The sequence below is a fragment of the Gopherus evgoodei genome, chromosome 6 (assembly GCF_007399415.2).
Source record: "Gopherus evgoodei ecotype Sinaloan lineage chromosome 6, rGopEvg1_v1.p, whole genome shotgun sequence".
Taxonomy (NCBI): Eukaryota; Metazoa; Chordata; order Testudines; family Testudinidae; genus Gopherus; species Gopherus evgoodei.
In genome coordinates, this window is record NC_044327.1 from 36,329,541 (window position 1) to 36,351,613 (window position 22,073).

Here is a 22,073-nt window from a genome sequence, read left to right on the forward strand (position 1 = left end):
AACTGGACACAATACTCCAGTTGAGGCCTAACCAGCGCAGAGTAAAGCGGAAGAATGACTTCTCGTGTCTTGTTTACAACACACCTGTTAATGCATCCCAGAATCATGTTTGCTTTTTTTGCAACAGTATCACACTGTTCACTCATATTAAGCTTGTGGTCCACTATGACCCCTAGATCTCTTTCTGCCATACTCCTTCCTAGACAGTCTCTTCCCATTCTGTATGTGTGAAACTGATTGTTCCTTCCTAAGTGGAGCACTTTGCATTTATCTTTATTGAACTTCATCCTGTTTACCTCAGACCATTTCTCCAATTTGTCCAGATCATTTTGAATTTTGACCCTGTCCTCCAGAGCAGTTGCAATCCCTCCCAGTTTGGTATCGTCCGCAAACTTAATAAGCGTACTTTCTATGCCAACATCTAAATCGTTGATGAAGATATTGAACAGAACCGGTCCCAAAACAGACCCCCGCGGAACCCCACTTGTTATACCTTTCCAGCAGGATTGGGAGCCATTAACAACTACTCTCTGAGTACGGTTATCCAGCCAGTTATGCACCCACCTTATAGTAGCCCCATCTAAATTGTACTTTCCTAGCTTATCTATAAGAATATCATGCGAAACTGTATCAAATGCCTTACTAAAGTCTAGGTATATCACATCCACCGCTTCTCCCTTATCCACAAGGCTCGTTATCCTATCAAAGAACGCTATCAGATTAGTTTGACATGATTTGTTCTTTACAAATCCATGCTGGCTATTCCCTATCACCTTACCACCTTCCAAGTGTTTGCAGATGATTTCTTTGATTACCTGCTCCATTATCTTCCCTGGCACAGAAGTTAAACTAACTGGTCTGTAGTTTCCTGGGTTGTTTTTATTTCCCTTTTTATAGATGGGCACTATATTTGCCCCCTTCCAGTCTTCTGGAATCTCCCCCGTCTCCCATGATTTCCCAAAGATAATAGCTAGAGGCTCAGATACCTCCTCTATTAACTCCTTGAGTATTCTAGGATGCATTTCATCAGGCCCTGGTGACTTGCAGGCATCTAACTTTTCTAAGTGATTTTTTACTTGCTCTTTCCTTATTTTCTCTTCTAAACCTACCCTCTTCCCGTAAGCATTCACTATACTAGACATTCCTTCAGACTTCTCAGTGAAGACCGAAACAAAGAAGTCATTAAGCTATGCAAGGTAGGCTACAATTTAGTTTAGAGTAAGGTACTATTCACTGGAAGTAAGGGTACCAGAATCAGTCCCTCAGATTCCTGGATAACCAAACAGTATCACATATAAAATATTAAGACAATCTTTCTTTGTGTGAGAAATGAAAACTGAAAATTTCCTGAGAAACTCAAGAAACTGTGTACAATTGAAATATTTAGGGTTTGATTTTTAAAAATCTACCTGCTGAAAAGTGATAGGAATCCATTTTTCCTTGCCTTCTTCAGCTACTTCTAAAATATATTTGCTTCTGTTTGCGACCATAAAAAAGGGGGTGAAAGTTACGATTCTTGTAATGTTAAAACTGCTGTTATCTATGGTGACACCAACCTGTGAATGAAGGAAATTGTTTAAAATTTGTTTGTGTCACTTAATTTTTTATATTTCTTAACACATAGAAGTTTGATAAACACATATTATACTCACATGGTACTCTTTTTTGTGACTCTTACATTTAACAGAACCATGACTACCAACAGTATCAAGAGAAAACTGATCAGACAGGTCACTGTCAGTCACCATAAGCTGCACCTGTAAAAAGAAAATTCATTTTTGTTCGAGTATGAAAACCAATGGAAAACATTTAAAATAGTCAAATCAACAAACAACCATGTCTTCTGATCCTCTCTCTGTTATCCTCATCTTCTTTCTACCATCACTTTTAAATACACATACACACACACTCTTGTAATATCTATTGTCTCAACAAGGTGATTTAAAGGTGATTTAACATTCTTATTTAACTATTACAATATTAAACAGTAAAGTGCAGTTTAATGTGAATTTATCACCAGCTTACTTCCATTGTAATAACCACTACTAAAAATGTATTAACCTTTTAAGCAACACCATTATGCAGCTTTACTTTAAGCACTTGCTTAGCTTTGCCCTGAGTAGGAGTATGTCCTAATTTGGGGTCTGAAAGGTTAAGTAAAACTCATTTTAACAATTTCCCATATTCCCCTTTCCTCTGACTATATACTTTTAATAGTTCTTAGTATTAAACGTGATGTTAACTGTCCTTTTATTTTGGCGAAAAAGAAAGTCAGTTTAAATGGTCTTGAGCAGTAGTTTAGACTTATCTTATTTCTTTAAAAAAAACCCTAAAAGCACGAAGAGAGAAAGAAAAAAAATAGTAAAAACAGACAATGCGTCTTCTATCTCCCATATTCCCTCACTTTCAACCCAGTTCCTGGGAAATTATATTCACAGCATTATCTTAATAGCCACTCCAAGACACAGTAAACTTTTACTAGAATCAGACTGTATAAAGTGTTACTTTTAGCTTGCTTTTTGGTCACAGGCTCAACAGTGTTGTAAAAAGACAGATTTGTCTTGGTTGACTAAGTCAGACAGAAGGAAAAAAAAGGAAGACAAAAAAGGAGAAATAAGGAGAGGCAAAGGCAAAAACTACAGATTAACATTGCTGAGCATTTAGTTGAGGCAGATGGAAGTGGTTCTCTCTTTCCTTTTGGCCTGTTCTAATCATGACATATTTTAGGATCAAGATAACAAAGGCCTAATCATTTTAATGGTGAGTTCCATGCTTAAGCAAGTTGCCAAGTAATCCCTCCAAAAAAACAACATCCAAAAAAACTGGGTCAATCTCATCCTGTTATCACCACTCAAAAACCCCACATTTCCTTCCCTTACCGCATTATATGTGAAACTGTGTTATATCGAACTTGCTTTGATCTGCCAGAGAGCACAGCCCCATCCCACCAGAGCACTGCTTTACCACGTTATATCCAAATTAGTGTTATATCGGGTCGTGTTATATTGGGGTAGAGGTGTATTTAGTTTGTACCAGTCTCTTGCTCTCCAACTTTTGCTTATTTTTTAACCAAGCTGATACAGGCTGAGCTGTTTTTTTGTTATCTTTCACCCACTCTGGACCATTTAGAATCTAGACCTTTGCACAGCATGGTTTATCTTCAGTTAGACCTGGATCCCAAAGGAGATCTGCATGGGCAAATTATTGTGCTCATAGAGATCAGCTTGTAGGATAAGGGCCTTAAGACAAAGTCATTTAGGGCAGAGAGCATGCCTTTCTATTATGTTTGTATAGCACCTCACATAATGGAACTCTTTATTTCTGATTTGGGCATCTGGGCACTCCCATTATTAAAGTAATAAACACCGTTTACCAATGGTAGCTTTCTTGATTTAATATCCAAGAGACACAGTTAGGGACAAATCATATGAAGTACTGATCTCTTCATTTTTCATTGTCAGTGGCAATTGCAAGTGCTCAAAATGGGATCTGGCTCTTATGTCCTATTCCAAGAATACAGAAATACCTGCAGTAACTCCTGTACCACGATGGCAATTGTTGGTGACAATGCCTTTTTTTTTTTTTTAAATGGTGGCCATTGTAACACATCACGCCTTAAAGGATTTTCCAGTTTCTATTTTACCGTTTCACTTACAAGCCAAAAATAAGTAAATTTCTCATCTCCTTAAGAAATCTCATAAAATGCTGTATTGGTGCACAAATTTACTAATTTCATGCTATCTAGTAAATATAATACACTTTATTGCTACATCTACAGCTGTCATTAGTTTTCAAAGTTCTGAAAAACTTTCAGTTGGTAAAGGAAGGATGACAACTAATTTTACTTAGCTGTCAATTTATTAATAAAATTCACTTACAGTACCTTGTTATTTTGGAAGAAATTTTTAGGCTGGAAGGAAAAAAGAAGTGGCTTTTTGTAGTCAGGAGGATGCTTGCGGTGAATGCCATCGGCTTTGTATTGCAGCATTCGGCCAGTTTTGTTTACCATCCAATATGGACTGTGAATTGCTATGATCATTTGTCCAGTTGCATAGGTCACATGAACAGCAATATCTAGTTCAGTCTTATCCATTTCAGTGATACAAGAGAATGTGATGAAGCCAATTTCCTGCTGATTAGTTCTTACACGGTACTCGCTTTTCCAGTTTTGATCAAGATAATTAAGTAACTGCAATTCCAGCTTGGTTTGATCCAATACTGCATTATGAATCTGAGTTGAACATCCATCCTCTAGAGTGTCCCATTTGTTATCATTTCCCTTAAAAAAAAAATTTTACTTCACATAGGACAAGAGACACAGTTGTAAAATCATCTTAGTTTAATTTCTGCCATTTTTATGCACCTTTTAAAAAATTTATTTTAGATGTACAGAATAGGCAAAATTTTAAAAAGCAAGTACATGTCACTTAATTACGAAGTTTTAGCCATAAACAATTCTTTAATCTTATTGCTGTACTCGCTCTGTCCTCTCTTCCCTCAATTCTCTCCATATTATTTTTCTTTGACTTGATTATATAGTTTTTTTTGGCAGAGAATTTCTCTTATTTGTTTATGAAATCCTTAGCACATTTTTAGTCACTCGAAAGTAATAAATGATAAATTAATACATCATGAAAAACTTATTAAAACAATGCAAAAGTATGTTGAGATTTAGCAACTTTTACTAAATTCACTGGAAAAAAATCTCTAGTAGTCATCACTCAATTATACATTTTTTTAATTATAGTGCATTTCCTTCATTTTGGATTAACTTTTATTTGTATTTATATGAAAACCCCATACATTTGATATGAAGTTAAAAAATAATCATCAGTGATTGATCTCATATATACATCAAGCAACTTCAGAAACACAGTAGATACTTTAACACAATTGTTAAAATCCTCTGGTGATGACATAAAATTGCCCCTTACTACCAACCAACTTCTGTCTTCAAGGGTTCTAGTATGGTCAAAATCATCAGTACATCACTCACCACCACGACATGCATCTCAAATCTGAAAAAAGATTCGAATCCACACTGGAAACTGTAATTTATCTGTTTAATTACCAAGTACACCTGGTATTGAAAAGTCATATACAGCCCATTCCATGCTATCCCCCAAAAAGGAAAATTTCACATTAGTCTAATTAAGAAGCACTTCTGAGTCAACAGATTGTTTCTCTTGGGGAGGGGGCAAACCTCTTCATTTTTAAAGTCATCAGTATGTAAACAATGCCTGTCAATAACCAATCTGTAACCACTCCACTTTTTTTAAACAAAGATGAAAAAAGGTGAATTAAGTATCCATGGATACAACGATTTTCAATGGGATTTAGGCTCCTAAATCAGAGTTAAAATATTTTACCCATTATCTATAGGAAATCTAAAATCATTGCAGAGTTCAACTGAAGGACTTATTATCAGCCTGAGGTAGGTGAAAGTTAATTTTTTTAACTGCATCTGTTTCTGGAATTTGTTTTATTTAATGACAAATGTGCAAAACAGTCTCTCTGTTGCTCTTATTTGTATTACAAGTAATAGTCTCTACTTGAGAGAGTCACTTGGGTGAGTTTTGACAACACAGCTCAGAACAGGACTTATGATTTGTTTGTCTGTTTGCTGAATATAAAGAGTGCTTACATCAAAATGTATGTTTATTTTTGGTGTCTCCCTTCTAAATTTCCACTGCCCTTCCCTTGGTAATATACTAGGACATACTCCTATTGATGCCACTGTTTCTTGAGGCAGTCACAGTCCACATGAAAAAGGATCTTGCATATCTGCGCTGCAGTTACTAGGATCCAGCTCTACTTGACAATCAAAAATGGAGTCTCATATGGCAAAGTTAATATGTACTGTACTAAACTTGCCTATAGTGGAAGTGTTGTTTCTTTTTGCCTGCATTTCATATATTTGATGTATTTATAATTCAGGATAGCATCTTTCATACTATGGTATCTGTTTCTCCTCTAATAGACCAAACATCATTCCTATAACATCTATAGTTGTGTTTAACTGATAATGCAGCAGAAACATTTCTGTACTTATTTAGGCTTGCCCGTAAAAGAATGTTTACTTTCAACCAAATTACACAGCATATACCGGAAAAATACAAAAATAATAATTGTAAAGATTACCTCTAGAGAATAAGTAATTGGATAAGGAAGATGATTGCGGAGAAGGACAGAGGGCCATAAATGAATAACATATGGTAAATCCCATCGATCATCTGCACATACTGAAGATGTCAAGGTATCTTTTACTGGCACAACATTAATGATAAGTGAATGATTAGTTGATTTCACAGACTGGCATTTCCTCTGTATTAAGTTGCCAACATTTTTCATAATTTCATCAAAGCTAATTCCTTCACACATTTCATATTCTCCACCATTTTCATCAGTTACTGGTTGCAAACAAAGTAGTGATCTGCAGATGAAAACATTTTTTAAATGCTTCTGATAGCTTTCTAACCTCTCAGTAACAAACTTTTTAAAATAGAAATTTTAATAACAAAATTCAAATATTATATATTTACCAAATTTGTTGGTTTTAAACAACTGTTTCTCAATATAAAATTAAAACAAAACAAAGGTATTAAAAGAGGAAGCAAAAAAATGCTTCTAACCAAACAGTTCTTTGAGCGGTATGTGCACCCCATTACAGAACTCACTGGAAAGCAGTGACTATTGGAGACACATAAGGGGCCTTGAAACCTATCTGTGTATTAAGAAGAGTAGGAGCCAAGATGCCTGCTTTTTTCTGTTGTGGGGTATCAAGAAGGGCCAGCTTTAGGAAGTGTGGGGCCCAATTCGAACAGTTTCGACAGAGTCCCGGCAGGGACGAAGAAAAAAAAAAAACCACCACATGTAAAAGAGCACGTGGGGCTTGTACTCACTGGGTGGTGCTCCGAGTCTTCGGTGGCACTTTGGTGCCAGGTCCTTCGCTCTCTCCAGGTCTGCCGAAGACCCGGAGCAAACGAAGGACCCACCGCTGAAGTGCTGCTGAAGACCCAGTGCACCGCTAGGTGAGTAAAAATTAAAAAGGCGCCTCTACCCAGGGAAGGGATTCTCACTGGGCGCGGGGCCCTCTTAGGTGCAGGGCCCAATTCGGGGGAATTGGTGGAATAGGCCTAAAGCCGATCCTGGTGTCAAGCTAATACAAATCTCAGATACTACCCTTCTCTGAGGCACATAAAGCATAAAATATGAGGGATAACAACAGATATTTTGCTTTTTAAGTACGACACCAATTTCATCTAATCTGCTTCCCAGATTCAGCCACTGTATTGGAGTAATCATGTGCCCAGCTGATTAAACCTATTAGTAGGATGCTCCTACCATCAGACTGACGGAACTACTTGTGCAATGAATCGGATGTTACTAACTCACCACTAAATAATTTTGAAAAAATATAACCAGAAATATAATTTAACTACTGTATTTACAATAAAATGTAGTAAAAAATGTTTTCCAAAGGTGACAATGGGAGAGGCAAAAGGAATTTCAATCTTAGCCCCCTAATCATTCAATCAAGTGTAGAGACTGCTCTTTATTGGATGACCATAATCATTTCTTGCAGCACTTGGGCTGGAATTTTCAAAGGAGTCAATGGGAATCAGATGCCTAGTACCCTAAACTCCTTTAAAAATCCCAGACTTGGAGCATCTTAAAGTTTCCCTGCCAAATATTTATCTCCTTTAACTTTGAGACGCTGAGAAAACCTTAGCATGACATGATATGGCTGCTTCTATATCATCAACAGTTCTAAACTTTCAATAATGAAAAGAACAATTCTGGAAAACTTGCTTAATTTTCAATCAAAAAATATGTATAACTTGTCTTTGTATTTACTAGATTAGTCATCATTACTTATACAATATATCCTGTGTTAAAAGAAGAATGTAAATAATCACCTGTAAGAGGTCAGTGGTATGTTAAATTCATTTATTGGTGAAGCAGTTCCTAGACATATTCCATCTTCAAAAAGACTCAGTGGAATTGAAAAATGATTCCTTATCTGTGAAAAATAAAAGTCTGCATAAATTATATTAATAAAAGCCTTAAAGATCTAAAATATTTCAATTATGGTAAAGTGCAGAATGAGACATTCTTTATAACCAATCCTGTAGATTTCCAGTAGACACCCGAAACACACGAAGGAATTTGTTATCTACAATCAGGTCCTCAGATACTACATAATATTCTCCGAGGAGAAAGTCCAGGATATACATCTTAATACACTCAGCACTGCTTTCACCAAACAAGGACACTTCACCAGAGAAGTAGCTCACATCATGGAACAGGCAACACAAATACCTCAAGAGAACCTGCTTCAATACATATATAAAACCCCCTCCAACCGCACACCCCTAAGTTGCCACTTACCACCTCACACTGGAACCCACATAGGTATCAAACAACTACAACCCATACTTAATGGGGACACAATCATGAAAGAAATATTTCTTGAACCACCTCTTCTGGCCTTCAAACAATCCCCGAACCTCTTCAAGCTCATCATCAGAAGCAAGCTCTCCACAGACCAGGGCCTGGTCTACACTACGCGTTTAAACCGAGTTTAGCAGCATTAAACTGATTTAACGCTGCACTCGTCCACACGAGGCCCTTTATATCGATATAAAGGGCTCTTTAAACCAATTTTTGTACTCCTCCCCGACGAGAGTAGCAGCACTGAAATCGGTATTGCCATGTCGGATTAGGGTTAGTGTGGCCACAAATCGACGGTATTGGCCTCCGGGTGGTATCCCACAGTGCACCATTGTGACCGCTCTGGAAAACAATCTGAACTCGGATGCACCGGCCAGGTATACAGGAAAAGCCCCGTGAACTTTTGAATTTCATTTCCTATTTGCCCAGCTTGGAGCTCTGATCAGCACGGGTGGCCATGCAGTCCCAAACCCAAAAAGAGCTCCAGCATGGACCGTACGAGAGATACTGGATCTGATCCCCGTATTGGGAGACAAATCTTTTCTATCAGAGCTCTGTTACAGAAGACGAAATGACAAAGCATTTGAAAAAATCTCCAGGCTATGACAGACAGAGGCCACAGCACAGAGCTGTGTGACAAGCGTTAACGGAAGGCCAAGGAATCAAATGGACGCTCATGGAGGGAGGGAGGGGAGACTGAGGACTCCAGCTATCCCACAGTCCCCGCAGTCTCTGAAAAGCATTTGCATTCTTGGCTGAGCTCCAAATGCCTTAAAGTCAAAAACATTTTTCCCGGGTGTTTCACAGTATATGTCGTCAATTTACACCATTCCCCACTCCCCCGAAAGAAAAAGGAAAAAAATGTTTCTCGCTTTTTTTCAATGTCACCCTATGTCTACTGTATGCTGCTGGTTGACGGCGTGCTGCAGCGCTGAACACCAGCATCCCCTTCTCGGTGGCAGACGGTACAATATGACTGCTATCCATTGTCATCATCAGACGGTGAGTGCTCCTGGCTGGCCTCGGTGAGGTTGGCCGGGGGTGCCTGGGTAAAAATGGGAATGACTCCTGGTCATTCCCAGCAGATGGTACAGAACGGCTGGTAACCATCTTCATCATAGCAACTAGGGGCTGAGCTCCATCAGCCCCCCCCCACTTTCATGTCTAAAGAAAAGATTCTGTACTGCCTGGACTATCATAGCAGCGGGAGGCTGGGCTCCTCTGCCCCGCCACCCTACCTGGACTATCATAGAACCTGGAGGCTTCCTCCTCCTCATTTTATCTCACTAAAAAGTCAGTGTTTCTTATTCCTGCATTCTTTATTATTTCATCATATAAATGGGGGGGACACTGCCACGGTAGCCCAGGAGGGTTGGGGGAGGAGGGAAGCAACGGGTGGGGTTGTTGCAGGGGCACCCCCTAGAATGGCATGCAGCTCATCATTTCTATGGGATCTCTGGGGCTCTGACACGGAGCGGCTGTGCTCTCTGGTTCTCTAGTACACTTGCCCCATATTCTAGGCAGGACTGATGCTATTTTTAGACAAAACAAAGAAGGGAATGACCCGGGGAGTCATTCCCATTTTTGTCCATGTGCCCCCCAGCTGACCTCAGCGAGGCCAGCCAGGAGCATCCATGACAGCAGCAGACGGTACAGAACGACTGATAACCGTCATCTCATCGCCAATTTACAATGGCATGGCAGACGGTGCAGTAGGGATGGTAACTGTCTCTGCTACCTTGCAAAGGCAAATGAATGCTGCTGTGTAGCACTGCAGTACCGCCTCTGTCAACAGCATACAGTACACATACTGTGACAGTGACAAAAGGCAAAACGGGCTCCATGGCTGCCATGCTATGGCATCTGCCAGGGCAATCCAGGGAAAAAGGGCGTGAAATGATTGTCTGCCGTTGCTTTCATGGAGGAAGGATTGAGTGACGACATTTACCCAGAATCACCCGCGACACTGTTTTTGCATTGGGATCTCAACTCAGAATTCCAATGGGCGGGGGAGACTGCAGGAATTATGGGATAGCTACGGGATAGCTACCCACAGTGCAATGCTCTGGAAATCGAAGCTAGCCTCGATACATGGACGCACACCGCTGAATTAATGTGCTTAGTGTGGCGGCATGCACTCGACTTTATACAGACTGTTTTACAAAACCGGTTTATGTAAAATCGGAATAATCCCATAGCGTAGACATACCCCAGGACACACGAACACAAAGCAGCATCACACCATGCCGAACAACAGATGCAAAACATGCAGCCATATCTCCACTATTACAATGATCAACACCTCCCACAACACATTTCAAGATCCATGAGTCCTACACATGCCTATCACAACATGTGTTGTACTTCATCCAGTGCACTACATGCCTCAATAACAACTATGTGGGTGAAAACAGAACATCACTACACTCTCAGATGAACTCACACAGAAACATGATAAAGACAAAAACATCATATCACTCACCCTTGGGTGAATACTTTTCAAAATAACTATATCTGACCCATCTATCCTCATTGTCACAGGAAACCTGCATAACACTTTCAAAAGATGACCCAGGGAACCTAAATTCATAACTTTGCTAGATACTAAATATCATGGACTGAATAGACACACTGGATTTATAACTTAATACTGTAACTCGTCGCTTAACATTATAGTTATGTTCCTGAAAAATGTTACTTTAATCGAAACGATGCTAAGCGAATCCAGTTTCCCGACAAGAATTAATGTAAATGGAGGGGGTTAGGTTCCAGAGAAATTTTTTCGCCAGAGAAACAGACAGACACACACACACACACAGTATATGTTTTAAACAAACAATTTAATACTGTACACAGCAATGATGATTGTGAAGCTTGATTGAGGTGGTGAAGCCAGAGGATGGGATATTTCCCAGGGAATGCCCTACTGCTAAATGATGAACTATCACTCAACTGAGCCCTCAAGGGTTAACATGCTGTTAATGTAGCCTCACAGTCTACGAGGCAGCACAAATGGAGAAAGGGGAGACAGCATGGCAGAGAGATACAGACACACACTATGATGTGCGTGTGAGAGAGGGGGGAAGAGTGTGTATGTGTGTGGGAGGGAGAGACAGAGACACACACGGGGTGTGAGAGAGAGACGTGCTTTGCCCCTTTAAGTAAGCTGATCTCACTCCAAGTACTCTGCCTTTTTGAGAAGATCAGCAAGTTGAGACAGCAGCTGCTGCCAGAAAGCTCCCTCAGTCCTGAGCCCTGTCCTGTCCTGTCCTGTCCCCCTCTGCTCTTGGAGATAGGGTACAGGAGTGTGGGGGAGGAGCAAGTGGAAGGGGGACACCCTGACATTAGCACTTCTTTCCTCTCTCCCTCTCAGCAAAGCAAGCAGGAGGCTCCCAGGAGCAGCTCCAAGCATGTTCTCTAATTGATCAGCAACATAACAGAATGTTAACTAGGATGACGTTGAGTGAGGAGTTACTGTACAATAATCTATAACTCACTAACAGTGTTCCCCCTCCACCCAGCTGACTTCCTTTGTCCCCTATGGTTGGAAGGGTGTTAATGGGCTACTTCACCTTTAACGGTCCCTTGAAATGTGTGTTAATTACTTGTGCTAAAGGATATATTCCATCATGTATTTAGCTATGACACTCTGATTATGATTCCCAGACCTGAAGAAGAGGTCTCTGTAAGCTCAAACGCTCCTCTCTTTCACCAACAGAAGTTGGTTCAATAAAAGATATTACCTTACCCACCTTATTCCTGTAGATATGGCATCCTAAATCATGTGTATTAAAGAACTAACTCATATTCAGTCAAATATTTCAGCCTAAAACTATTCTACTATGAGCAAGAATGAAGTAGAATTAGCCTTCAGCTGTAAGCGCCTTTCCAAGGAAATAAACTTAAAAGAAGTTCGCTTTCAAGGAAAGGCAAGTATGCCTCTATAATGAACAATACCTTTCAAAAGATCTTCCTTGTATCAAAACATGAAGTTAAGTGTTTGCAGGTCAAGAAACTTACAGAAGAAAGTACTACAAAATTACAGCAACTGTTTAAAAAAAAAAAAGTTCTTCAGCCATCAAATTTATTATAATCAAAACTGCATATGATTACTGTTGCTCATGTACACACACTTTTTTTTTTTATGTCTTAGTATGATTCAGACTTGGCAACAAACAGGTAATGAATATTGTTAAACCAGTTTAGTTTGTTTTTAAAAAATCCTTTTTTAGTGCTCTTAATAATGTTTCTCTTGGGAGAGATGTCTGATACGATTTAGGTGCCCTGAAATATGTAGACATGTACACAAATTGATTATTAAACCAACAAAACAAAGCATGAAATTAAAAAAACTGAATATTCTACAAGAAAATGTGAAAATATTCACTTTTCTATCAGATATTGATTCTGATATTGATTCTAATCTGTTTCGGCATGGCCTTCATTTGATATATTTCATAAAATCATCAACTGTAGAAGTTACACAATAAACCCATGTATTTGAGATTAGACTAGGCAGACAGACTCTGCATCCTCAAGCAGAAAATTCTGATATATGAAGTAGCAATCAAGTATCTGATTACTCCTTTTTTATGAATAACCTCCCCTCCAGCGTGGAACATCTGTGCTGGGATTCTCTCACAAATGTGGCAATACTGGTGGCAGCTTAGCTTTTTCAACTGGATAACAACCTATCTCACAGTCTGAGGCACTGGGGACGAGCAAGCAGTAAGGAAAAATGAGCTCAGCAGATGGTATCATTCAAGGGATATAGCTCTGGAAATCTGGTCCCCTAAGGGATAAAAAAATAAGTGAAATGATTTTGCTTACCGCTGTCTCAAGATCAGCTTTACAACTATGATTGCAATGGACAAAGTAGGAGCCCTAAACTGCCAATTTATTTACAGCTCTGGAGGCCAAAATTATACTTCAGAAGGCAGAAAGGGTATGGTTAAATCCCAGAGATCAGTAGAAATTGCTGAACCACCTCTCATGTTTTCAGGTAGAGACAATGCAAATACTTCAGAGAAGGATCAAGACCCAGAAAAGTCTTCTGGGCGACTTGGTAGCAAAGTCTACCTGTTTCAAGACTGAAGACAATAGGGAGATGTAAAAGACAAGGATGGATGTGGGCTTACCAGCTTGGACACTGAAGTCTTTCTCCTCTATTACTGAATACTCAGTTGAAATCAGCTCTGAGGAAGCAAAGGTTTTTTCTATTGCTAATACCATTTGATTTCATCTCCTTGGAGGATTGATACTTACTTGGGGATGTCTATCCAGACCCTGCACATTGCATCTGACAGCTTGGATGCTGGCTGGCTAGCTACAGAAAAGCTGCTTGGCTGTGGTTCAAGACTTCTTGCTCCAAAGCAGAAAATCTTATATTAGACAGATACATAAAGCCAAATGGAAAACAAATTCTATCTGAGCAGCTCAGCATTAGCGTTCTCTGAAAAGTGCTCATATTCTAGGAAGGAGGTGGGAGTCCCATGAAATGTAAAAATAGATGTCAAAATAGATGTCAAGAGCCACAAAGCAGTCCACTGGATCCAAAGAGAAGGTAACAGACGCAAGGGAACTATACAGAATTTTGAAGCAACAGATGAAGATGTTGAGATTACTATGAAGATCAAGGACAGGTCTCCAATCACCTTTCTTCTTTGGGATTAAGTAGCAATATGAATGAAATCAACTATCCCTGAACTCTGGAGACTTTTCTCCTACTGTTCCCACCTGAATGAGAGCAACATACTTCTTGCTTCAACAGTCTCATGAGAAGTGTCCCTGAAGAAGGACAGGAAAGGAACGTGAACATTTTAAAACTGTATGGGACATTCCTTGCTGATTAGTTTGAGGAACCTCAGTCCAGGCTTCTTGGAAACAGGAAAAGTAGTTGGAAAAGGGGGGGTTGGAGGAAACTGGATCTGAAGGTAGTCTAGCTAGTTTCTTGATATGTGTTTCAAAACCCTTTCTTACCTGATGCCTCAGAGACTGTGGGGCAGCAGAGGAAGAGGCAGATCACCACCTCTGGTCAAATTACCTCCTCAGGACTGAGTTTGTGGCCTCTGTCTATAAAATGGTTGTGTTGGACGCTTCCTCTTTTGGGGTTGGGATATACACACCCAAAGCTCTTAGGAATGTTCTTGAGTCCTTTGGATTATGGAGTGTTTCATCCATACCTCATAGAAGAGCTTGTTGCCCTCAACTGGGAGGTCCTCAATGCTTACCTGGACCTCCATGAGAATTCCACTGCCTGCAACCAGGAAGATCTCATCAACATGGTGGTGACTATTGCTCTAGCTGCTGTGTCAGATGAGGGCTGCTTCATGTGCCAGTCATGAGGGATTTTAATTACTCATGCTAGTCTTTCTGGACTCTGTGCAGATGAAAAGTATGTCCCAAAGCAGAAATATGTATTTTGAGAGTAATGCCCAATTATTTGCTACTATCACCTGGGAGCTTGCAGAGGAGACGCCTTCCTCCCAAAGAGGTCTAATTTCTTTGGGTCTTTCTCCAAAGGAGTGGATTTGGGTTGACCTTGCTGATTTGATTTTTCTTGACCTGCCTCCACCACAAGAGCATTAGAGGTAGTGTACTGGTAAATATATTCAAACCATTTAGCAGTCACTTAATACCTACTGGCTGCTTTTAGAGACTGCTGTCATTGAGACAGGCATTTGCCAAATCATTTTGGCCAGTCTCAGTAGCCCATCATTAAGGGGCTTGGCCAGTTGCCCCATAAAGGAAGCCTAAAGAATATCCAGAAGTTTGTGGTGTTTCCTCCTGTATAACTTTCCAGTGGGATATCCATCATCTCCATAATTCTTTTCAATAAATCCTGGAAGACTTTCAGCTCATCCATAGAAGCTGTGAATGGGAGATGGGGCCCTAACAGCTTCATCTGGAAAGGGCAATAAGATGGCCAAAGGCTGAAAAGGTTTGGGAGAATGGCCATTCCTACTATAGTCTTCCTTGCCCTTCCCAAGTTGAAGAGGAGAGAAGCCTGATACAAATGAAGCTGCATACTTGGCAACGTGAATCTGTCTCTAAAGACCCCGGATTATGCCAATTCCTTGAGTATGGATTTACTTCCCAGGGCAACAAGCACAGGTGCGATTGGTGGATTCCCCAAAGGTGCTCCCTATTGGTTCCTGATTTTTCTGGTATCCCTCAAGGATTCATCCCTCAGTTCTCTGCTGGATTCTCACTATGCCAGACGCAGAGAAGAGGGCATGCTCAGGAGAGGAAGCCCTGCTATGTGCCTCTGAGGTTGAGGGGAACTTCCGTTACACATGCCCTGTTGGTACTGTGGGTTATTTGGTAATGACCTTCTGTAGCCTCTCAATGAGAAAGGTCTGTTTGCATCAAGTAGTACATTCGTGCTGATACACACAGTCCTTGAACAACTGGAGCGACAGCCTCCATTGTTTTTGAAAAGAGTAGTTTGTGCCAAAGAGAGACATCTCACGATAGAGACACTCAGCAGCACAATGCTCAGTGCCAGAGTGTTCGGTGAGAGGTTGGTGTTGGAGGCACTGTGGTTTCTGGTATGGACAGAAACCACTGGTACTGGGTTGAGTTTCAGTGTTGGACTCCACTTAAGCTTCTAGAGAAGTGAGCCTTAGGGGAAAGCCCTATGATCCCTATTTGAAGACGGAAATCAGTATCTGCCTTGGTCCTGGAAGTGATGCTCCTTCTGGTCACTTGCTCAGGACACCACCAAAATGGACAACGAAAGGGTTTATGCGAAATGGCTCAGTAACTCAGCTTGGCATCTCAGCTTACCTGGGAACTGGATTAACCTGATATCTGGTGGTTTTCCAAAAGCCTGCCAGGATCCAATGAGACTTGCATGGGCCTTTCTGGGAGAAAGTGTTTCAGTTTTGCATCTCTTGTCTTCTGGGTCCTCTTGGAGAAGATTTTGTGAACAGAGCAGCATTCTGGAGCATTTCTGTCTTCCAGACATAACAGACATCTGAAGTGCCTGTCATTCCTAGGCATCAGTGCACTGCAGGAGAGGCAGAGTGAACACCAGCAACTTATGGTTGGCCCTTTCAGAACTGCTGTATGGTGGTTGGGGGTAGAGGATAAGGCCCTTGTACAGAGGTTGTACAGAGAGAAAGAAAACATCACAACTCTATTTTTAAGTCTAACACTTCTTTTAAACCAACAGGGGATAGGGGAAGGAACAAAAAAACCTCATCTAGAGTACAATAATTAACAACTACTGTATTCTGAACTAATATAAACTATGCTAGCTAACTTGCTAAGAGCAAGGAATTTGGGCACTACAGGGTTCCACCTTGCAATTATAGGGGGCAAAAAGGAACTGAATGTGGTTTGCAGCCACTGGGCCCTTTATGTCCATGGATACAGGAAATAGGAGGGCAGTAAAGAAGCAGGTGCAGCCCAATGGACACTGCCATTAAAAATAATACAATCTCGTGCTTGCGAGAGCATGCTTACAAAGAGTGGAAAATGCGTGGACAGTCACTCAAAGATCAGCCCTTTGTTTTCCACACTAAAGACTGAAAAGGCTACAACTATCAACAGTGAGGGATATGGCATCTTAAAGGATGAGAATGTTCAGAACATCTCAAATCAGTTATATGTCAACTAGGTCACAGATATGACCCTTCCCATAGTCTGACCAAGTGAAACTAGGAAGATTAAGAGGGCATGAACGAGTCAGGATGTCAAAGAACAAAGTGAAAAAATAAGAAAAAGGAGAAAATATACTTTCTGTAAGTATTGGTGCATTGTGGGCTTTCCAAGACTAAAAATTTCCTGACTTTCTATAACTAAACCCATATCTCACTGCACAAAAGCTGAAACAAATTTAAATATGAAGTATGCCCCGTTGAGTCAAAAGGATGCTTACAGGAGATTGCTGATTACTTGGGAGCAAGTAATAAATAGGCATCAGGAGTCCCTTTATTTTTAATAAAAACAGGAGAACTTGTGGCACCTTAGAGACTAACAAATTTATTTCAGCATGAGCTCTCGTGAGCTATAGCTCACTTCTTTGGATGCATAGCTCACGAAAGCTCATGCTGAAATAAATTTGTTAGTCTCTAAGGTGCCACAAGTACTCCTGTTCTTTTTGCGGATACAGACTAACACGGCTGCTACTCTGAAACCTTTATTTTTAATAATTTTCAGTTTATAAAACAAGCATTTTTTTGGAATATGGACATTGGTTCCATGATCAAGATGGTATAATTTTAAAGGTAATACCACTGGACAGGTAGGTTCCATTTTGGATGAGGGGCCTGACCACTGGGTCGGTCTGATTGTACTGCTCTAAGAAATTTGGCTACCTGGGGGTTTTCTGCAAGTGAGCCTAGGGTCCCTGGGTAAAGCAGACTACTGTCTATGAATAGATATTTTACATACAATGGTGCTGGGTTGGAGACTTCTGTTTCTGCCTTCTTGGAGAAAGTGCAAAATGACTGGAATTCCTAGCTTTATGGGATTAGCACTGTGCTCTGGGCACCAGCAAATGAATCTGGACATTATAGCGGAGTATAAGAACATAACGGCCACACTGTGTCAGATCAAAGGTCCATCTAGCCCAGTATCCGTCTTCTGACAGTGGCCAATGCCGGGTGCCCCAGAGGGAATGAACAGAACAGATAATCAACAAGTAATCCATCCCGTTGCCCATTCCCAGCTTCTGGCAAACAGAGGCTAGAGACACCATCCCTGCCCATCCTGGCTAATAGCAATTGATGGACCTATCCTCCATTAATTTATCTACTTCTTTTTTGAATCCTGTTATAGTCTTGGCCTTCACAACATCCTCTGGCAAGGAGTTAAACAGGCTGACTGTGTGTTGTGTGAAAAAATACTTCCTTTTGTTTGTTTTAATCCTGCTGCCTATTAATTTCATTTGGTGGCCCCTAGTTCCTGTGTTATGAGAAGGATTAAATAACACTTCCTTATTTACTTTCTGTACATCAGTCATGATTTTATAGACCTCTATCATATGCTCCCCATGTCATCTCTTTTCCAAGCTGAAAAGTCCCAGTTTTATCAATCTCTGTATCAATACTGGCCTAAATGAAAGTAAAGACCTTAAGGACTCTGGAGGGCTGGCTCACACCTTCTAATGCTTCTCTCTCAAAAGGAAAAACTGTTAGTTGAAACCATTTCTGATACCGACGAAGAAAAGGACTTGTAGAGAATTTCCAGTCTCCATGGAAGCTGGAGTGGAGGCCTCTGGTTCAGCTCTATCAGGTCAGAAACCAAGGTGTTTCCTCAGCCAATGTGGATGCTTGTTCTCACTTTATTGTTTGGATCACTTTCCCCACAAGTGGGAATGGTGGAAATACATAGAAAAGGTCCTGTGACCAACTGCGTGATAAGGCATTTGTCCCTTTGGATCTGAAGTCTGTCATCCTGGAGAAGATTTTGGCCTCTTTGCATTCGTATAATTTGTGAAGAGGTCGGTTGAATGGAGACAAAAAGTCTGAACACTAAGATTGAAAACCTTCTGATTCAATCAAGACTTGGAGTTACTGACCCTGTGTTTGCTGAACCCATCAACTTTTTGTTTCAGATCCCCTTTTATGGGAATCACTTGGAGGAAAAGAAACTGTTCCATCCACTTTCATTATTTCCATTGCCTCTGCATATAGCACTGGACTCCCTGTTCCCCTCTTGGTTGTTTAAATATGTGACCACAGTCTTTTTGTCTGATTGAACCAGGACATAGTTCCACTCTATACCAGAATGGAACCTTCTCAGAGCCAGCTTGAACACTCTTTCAGCTCTACAGAGATTATGCTGTGAGCATTTTCTTCCAGGCTCCAGAGGCCCTGAGATGCTAGAGTCTCCAAGTGTGCTAGTCAGTGGTGAGAAAGAGGATCCTGAAGGCAGATGGGCATGACTTTGCAGACACTGTCACGGTCCAACCACCATTCTAGGGAGTGGAGTACCTGTGTTGGAATCTGTACTTAATCTTTCATGTATTCCAGGAAACAGTCTCGCACCTTTAGCATGAAGGCTTCTGATATGTGATTGTGCTGATGCAATGATCTCTATATATGACACCAAAAGGCCTAGCAATTGAAGGCACAGTGATATGGTAGTCGTCCTGCAGCTCCAGAGCAAGATAAGATCCAAGATTTTTCTGAAATGTTTTAGTGATGGATAGATCTTTGCTATCAACACATCTATTTCTGCTCCCACATGAATTATGCTGGTGGATGGAGTCAGGGAACTTTTCTTTACATTGATATTGCCATGCACCTGTAGGAGATCAACGTCCAATACATGGCTCTGTGTGCTGCTGACTATGATGGATCTCTCATTGGGATGTGGTTCAGGAATGGATACAGGCGCATTCCCTGTGACCAAGAGTTTGGCAACTATCACCACCACCATCTTTATAAAAACCTGGGGGCCGAGGACAAGCTGAACAGGACTGCTTGATACTGATGTTTCCTGCCATAGGCAAACCTCAGAAGTCTGCAGTGACACAGTTTGAAGAGAATATAGAAGTATGCATCTGCTAGATCCACTGAAATTAGGAAGCCCCCTAGGAAAGGGATGACATCATACAGGCCAGATTCCTCAATGGAAACTTTGTTTTATTCATCTATATGTTGAGCCTTTTGAAATTAGCTGGCTGTGCAGGCCAGGCACAATTCATCATCTGTCATTCCTGGGACGACTACCTCACAAATGGAACATTGCTTGGATTTAACCTGCTGCTTTTTGACCGCGCTGCCCTGCCTGTATGGGGACAGAGGAGCTGCAGGGAGAAGGTGGCTTAAACCACCAAAATGTTAATAACCAGGGAGAAAGAGGAAGCCAGAAAGAAATAACTGCTGCCATTGCTCAAAAACAGGATAAAAATTAAGCTAAACACACAAATGGGGGGCAGGAGCAATCATACCACCAGCTGACTGCTGCTGCAGAGCAGAGGAACTGGCAGCAAGCAGGAGCAGAGGCATGGTCAGAGGGCACAGCACCAAAACTCTGATCCATCTCTGTGAGCTGCTCAGTGGAGGGGAGTGTCCCAGTTGTCCAGAATTGCAGGATACGCTGGGCTGCAGAATACATTTAAGCTCTTTCAGATCATTCCTTAATACTTCAAGACAAGGCAAAACATTCCCAACTATGGAGGCTTCCATGACTAGTCCACATCTTGTTTGGAAAAAGAGAATAGAGACTCACATTCATACATGGGATAGGAGAACAGAACCTCATGTTCTTGTCCCAGAATAGTTGAAACTATGTTATAGCTGTTTCCCTGGTCAGTGCGAATAGGCTTTTTCTGTTGCGAAATGTATTCTATAAAGCAAGTGCTGTAAAATCTCTCTAATGATTATCTGTAACAATTCCAGTCCACACTGGTAAGAGAATCTGTGCTACAACAGTTCTCTCAATAACTGTTCTTAAAACATGGTTGCAAACATGGGTGACGTGGAATTATAATAAAGTCACCCAGATTAACAGTCTTATAAAAAGGTATTGTAAGAAAACTGTAGTACCTGTACAGGAGAACGTACAGTTATCATCTTACTCCCTTCGACCGTATCAATTTGACAAACAATGGATCTTTCCACACCTGACTCCTCATGTCTTACTCTATAAAGACATCGACCAACTTTTGTCAACGGAATCTTGTCAGCAGTGGAGTGTTTATGAGGCCCTTCAAGTTGAAAAAATACACAATTATAAATTCATGAAGCAATCAAAGCAGCAAGTATATATATCTGAAAAAACAACAATTCATAAAAAAGTCTGTGTTCAAGAATTTTTACTGTAACAATCGCTCTGGAAACGAAGAATATTCACCAGTTTACAAAATATAATATGGAATTATGCTATTTCTGATCTGAATGTCACTCTCTTCGAAGTAAAGTTGCACAGTAGTTTGGCTAATGCTACAAAATTATTTCCAGAAAGGATGAGTTAATCTCTAATATTTTTAATGTTTCTTTTACCATTACAAATCATCAAAAATTGCTCTGCAAAGATTGATAACAGACATTATGTTTTGCATCTTTTTTAAAAAAAGTTTTATTGCTGTGGTGCAGTAGCGTCACTCATTAATGTTTCACGGTAATAATGAAATAAGTGATTGAAGGTGCTCTGACAAACTAGTTTTGAAAAGTCTCAAATTCACAATTAATAAACAAGCACTATCAGCATTATTCAATTGCAAGCTATACAGTATTAAAATAGGTTCATTATTTTTTGAATTAATAAACCATGCTAATTTTCTTTAAAATCTTTGTTAAAATCACCTTTTCCAGGAGCACAATATATAAATGTTTAAACTTTCTAGAAACAGACTCAAATTTTGGAGGCACAATTTTGCACTCAATGTTGTGTATGCAAATGAAGACTGAACTACTTGTTTCCAGACACAAAAACCATAGACAGAGACAAGGCCTGTCCAAAAATTGAGGCCTACTTTATTATGGCATAGACTAAACGAGCAGACAACAGTAATTATGTTCAAGTGTATCATATGTAAATTTGAAAATATTTACATACACACAAAACAAATCTGATGTGACTCTCAAGTAAGATTTCAGATATTGCTATGTCATTGGAAAGCCAGAAATTATCCCTTTCAAGTAATAAATAATGTATGAAAC

The 22,073-nt window shown here is 40.3% G+C and overlaps 1 protein-coding gene across 4 annotated transcripts in view; it reads right to left on the bottom strand.

Moving 5' to 3' along the window:
- Nucleotides 1–22,073, bottom strand: part of VPS13A (vacuolar protein sorting 13 homolog A) — a 332,822-nt gene that overhangs the window by 102,123 nt on the left and 208,626 nt on the right. For all 4 annotated transcript variants that reach the window (XM_030566144.1, XM_030566145.1, XM_030566146.1 and 1 more), the window contains exons 45-50: nt 20,958–21,118; nt 7,920–8,023; nt 6,142–6,433; nt 3,884–4,279; nt 1,653–1,757; nt 1,410–1,556 (exon numbers count right to left, since the gene is read on the bottom strand). In XM_030566144.1, coding sequence (XP_030422004.1) covers nt 1,410–1,556; nt 1,653–1,757; nt 3,884–4,279; nt 6,142–6,433; nt 7,920–8,023; nt 20,958–21,118 — 1,205 coding nt within the window. The remainder of the gene's footprint in view (nt 1–1,409; nt 1,557–1,652; nt 1,758–3,883; nt 4,280–6,141; nt 6,434–7,919; nt 8,024–20,957; nt 21,119–22,073) is intronic.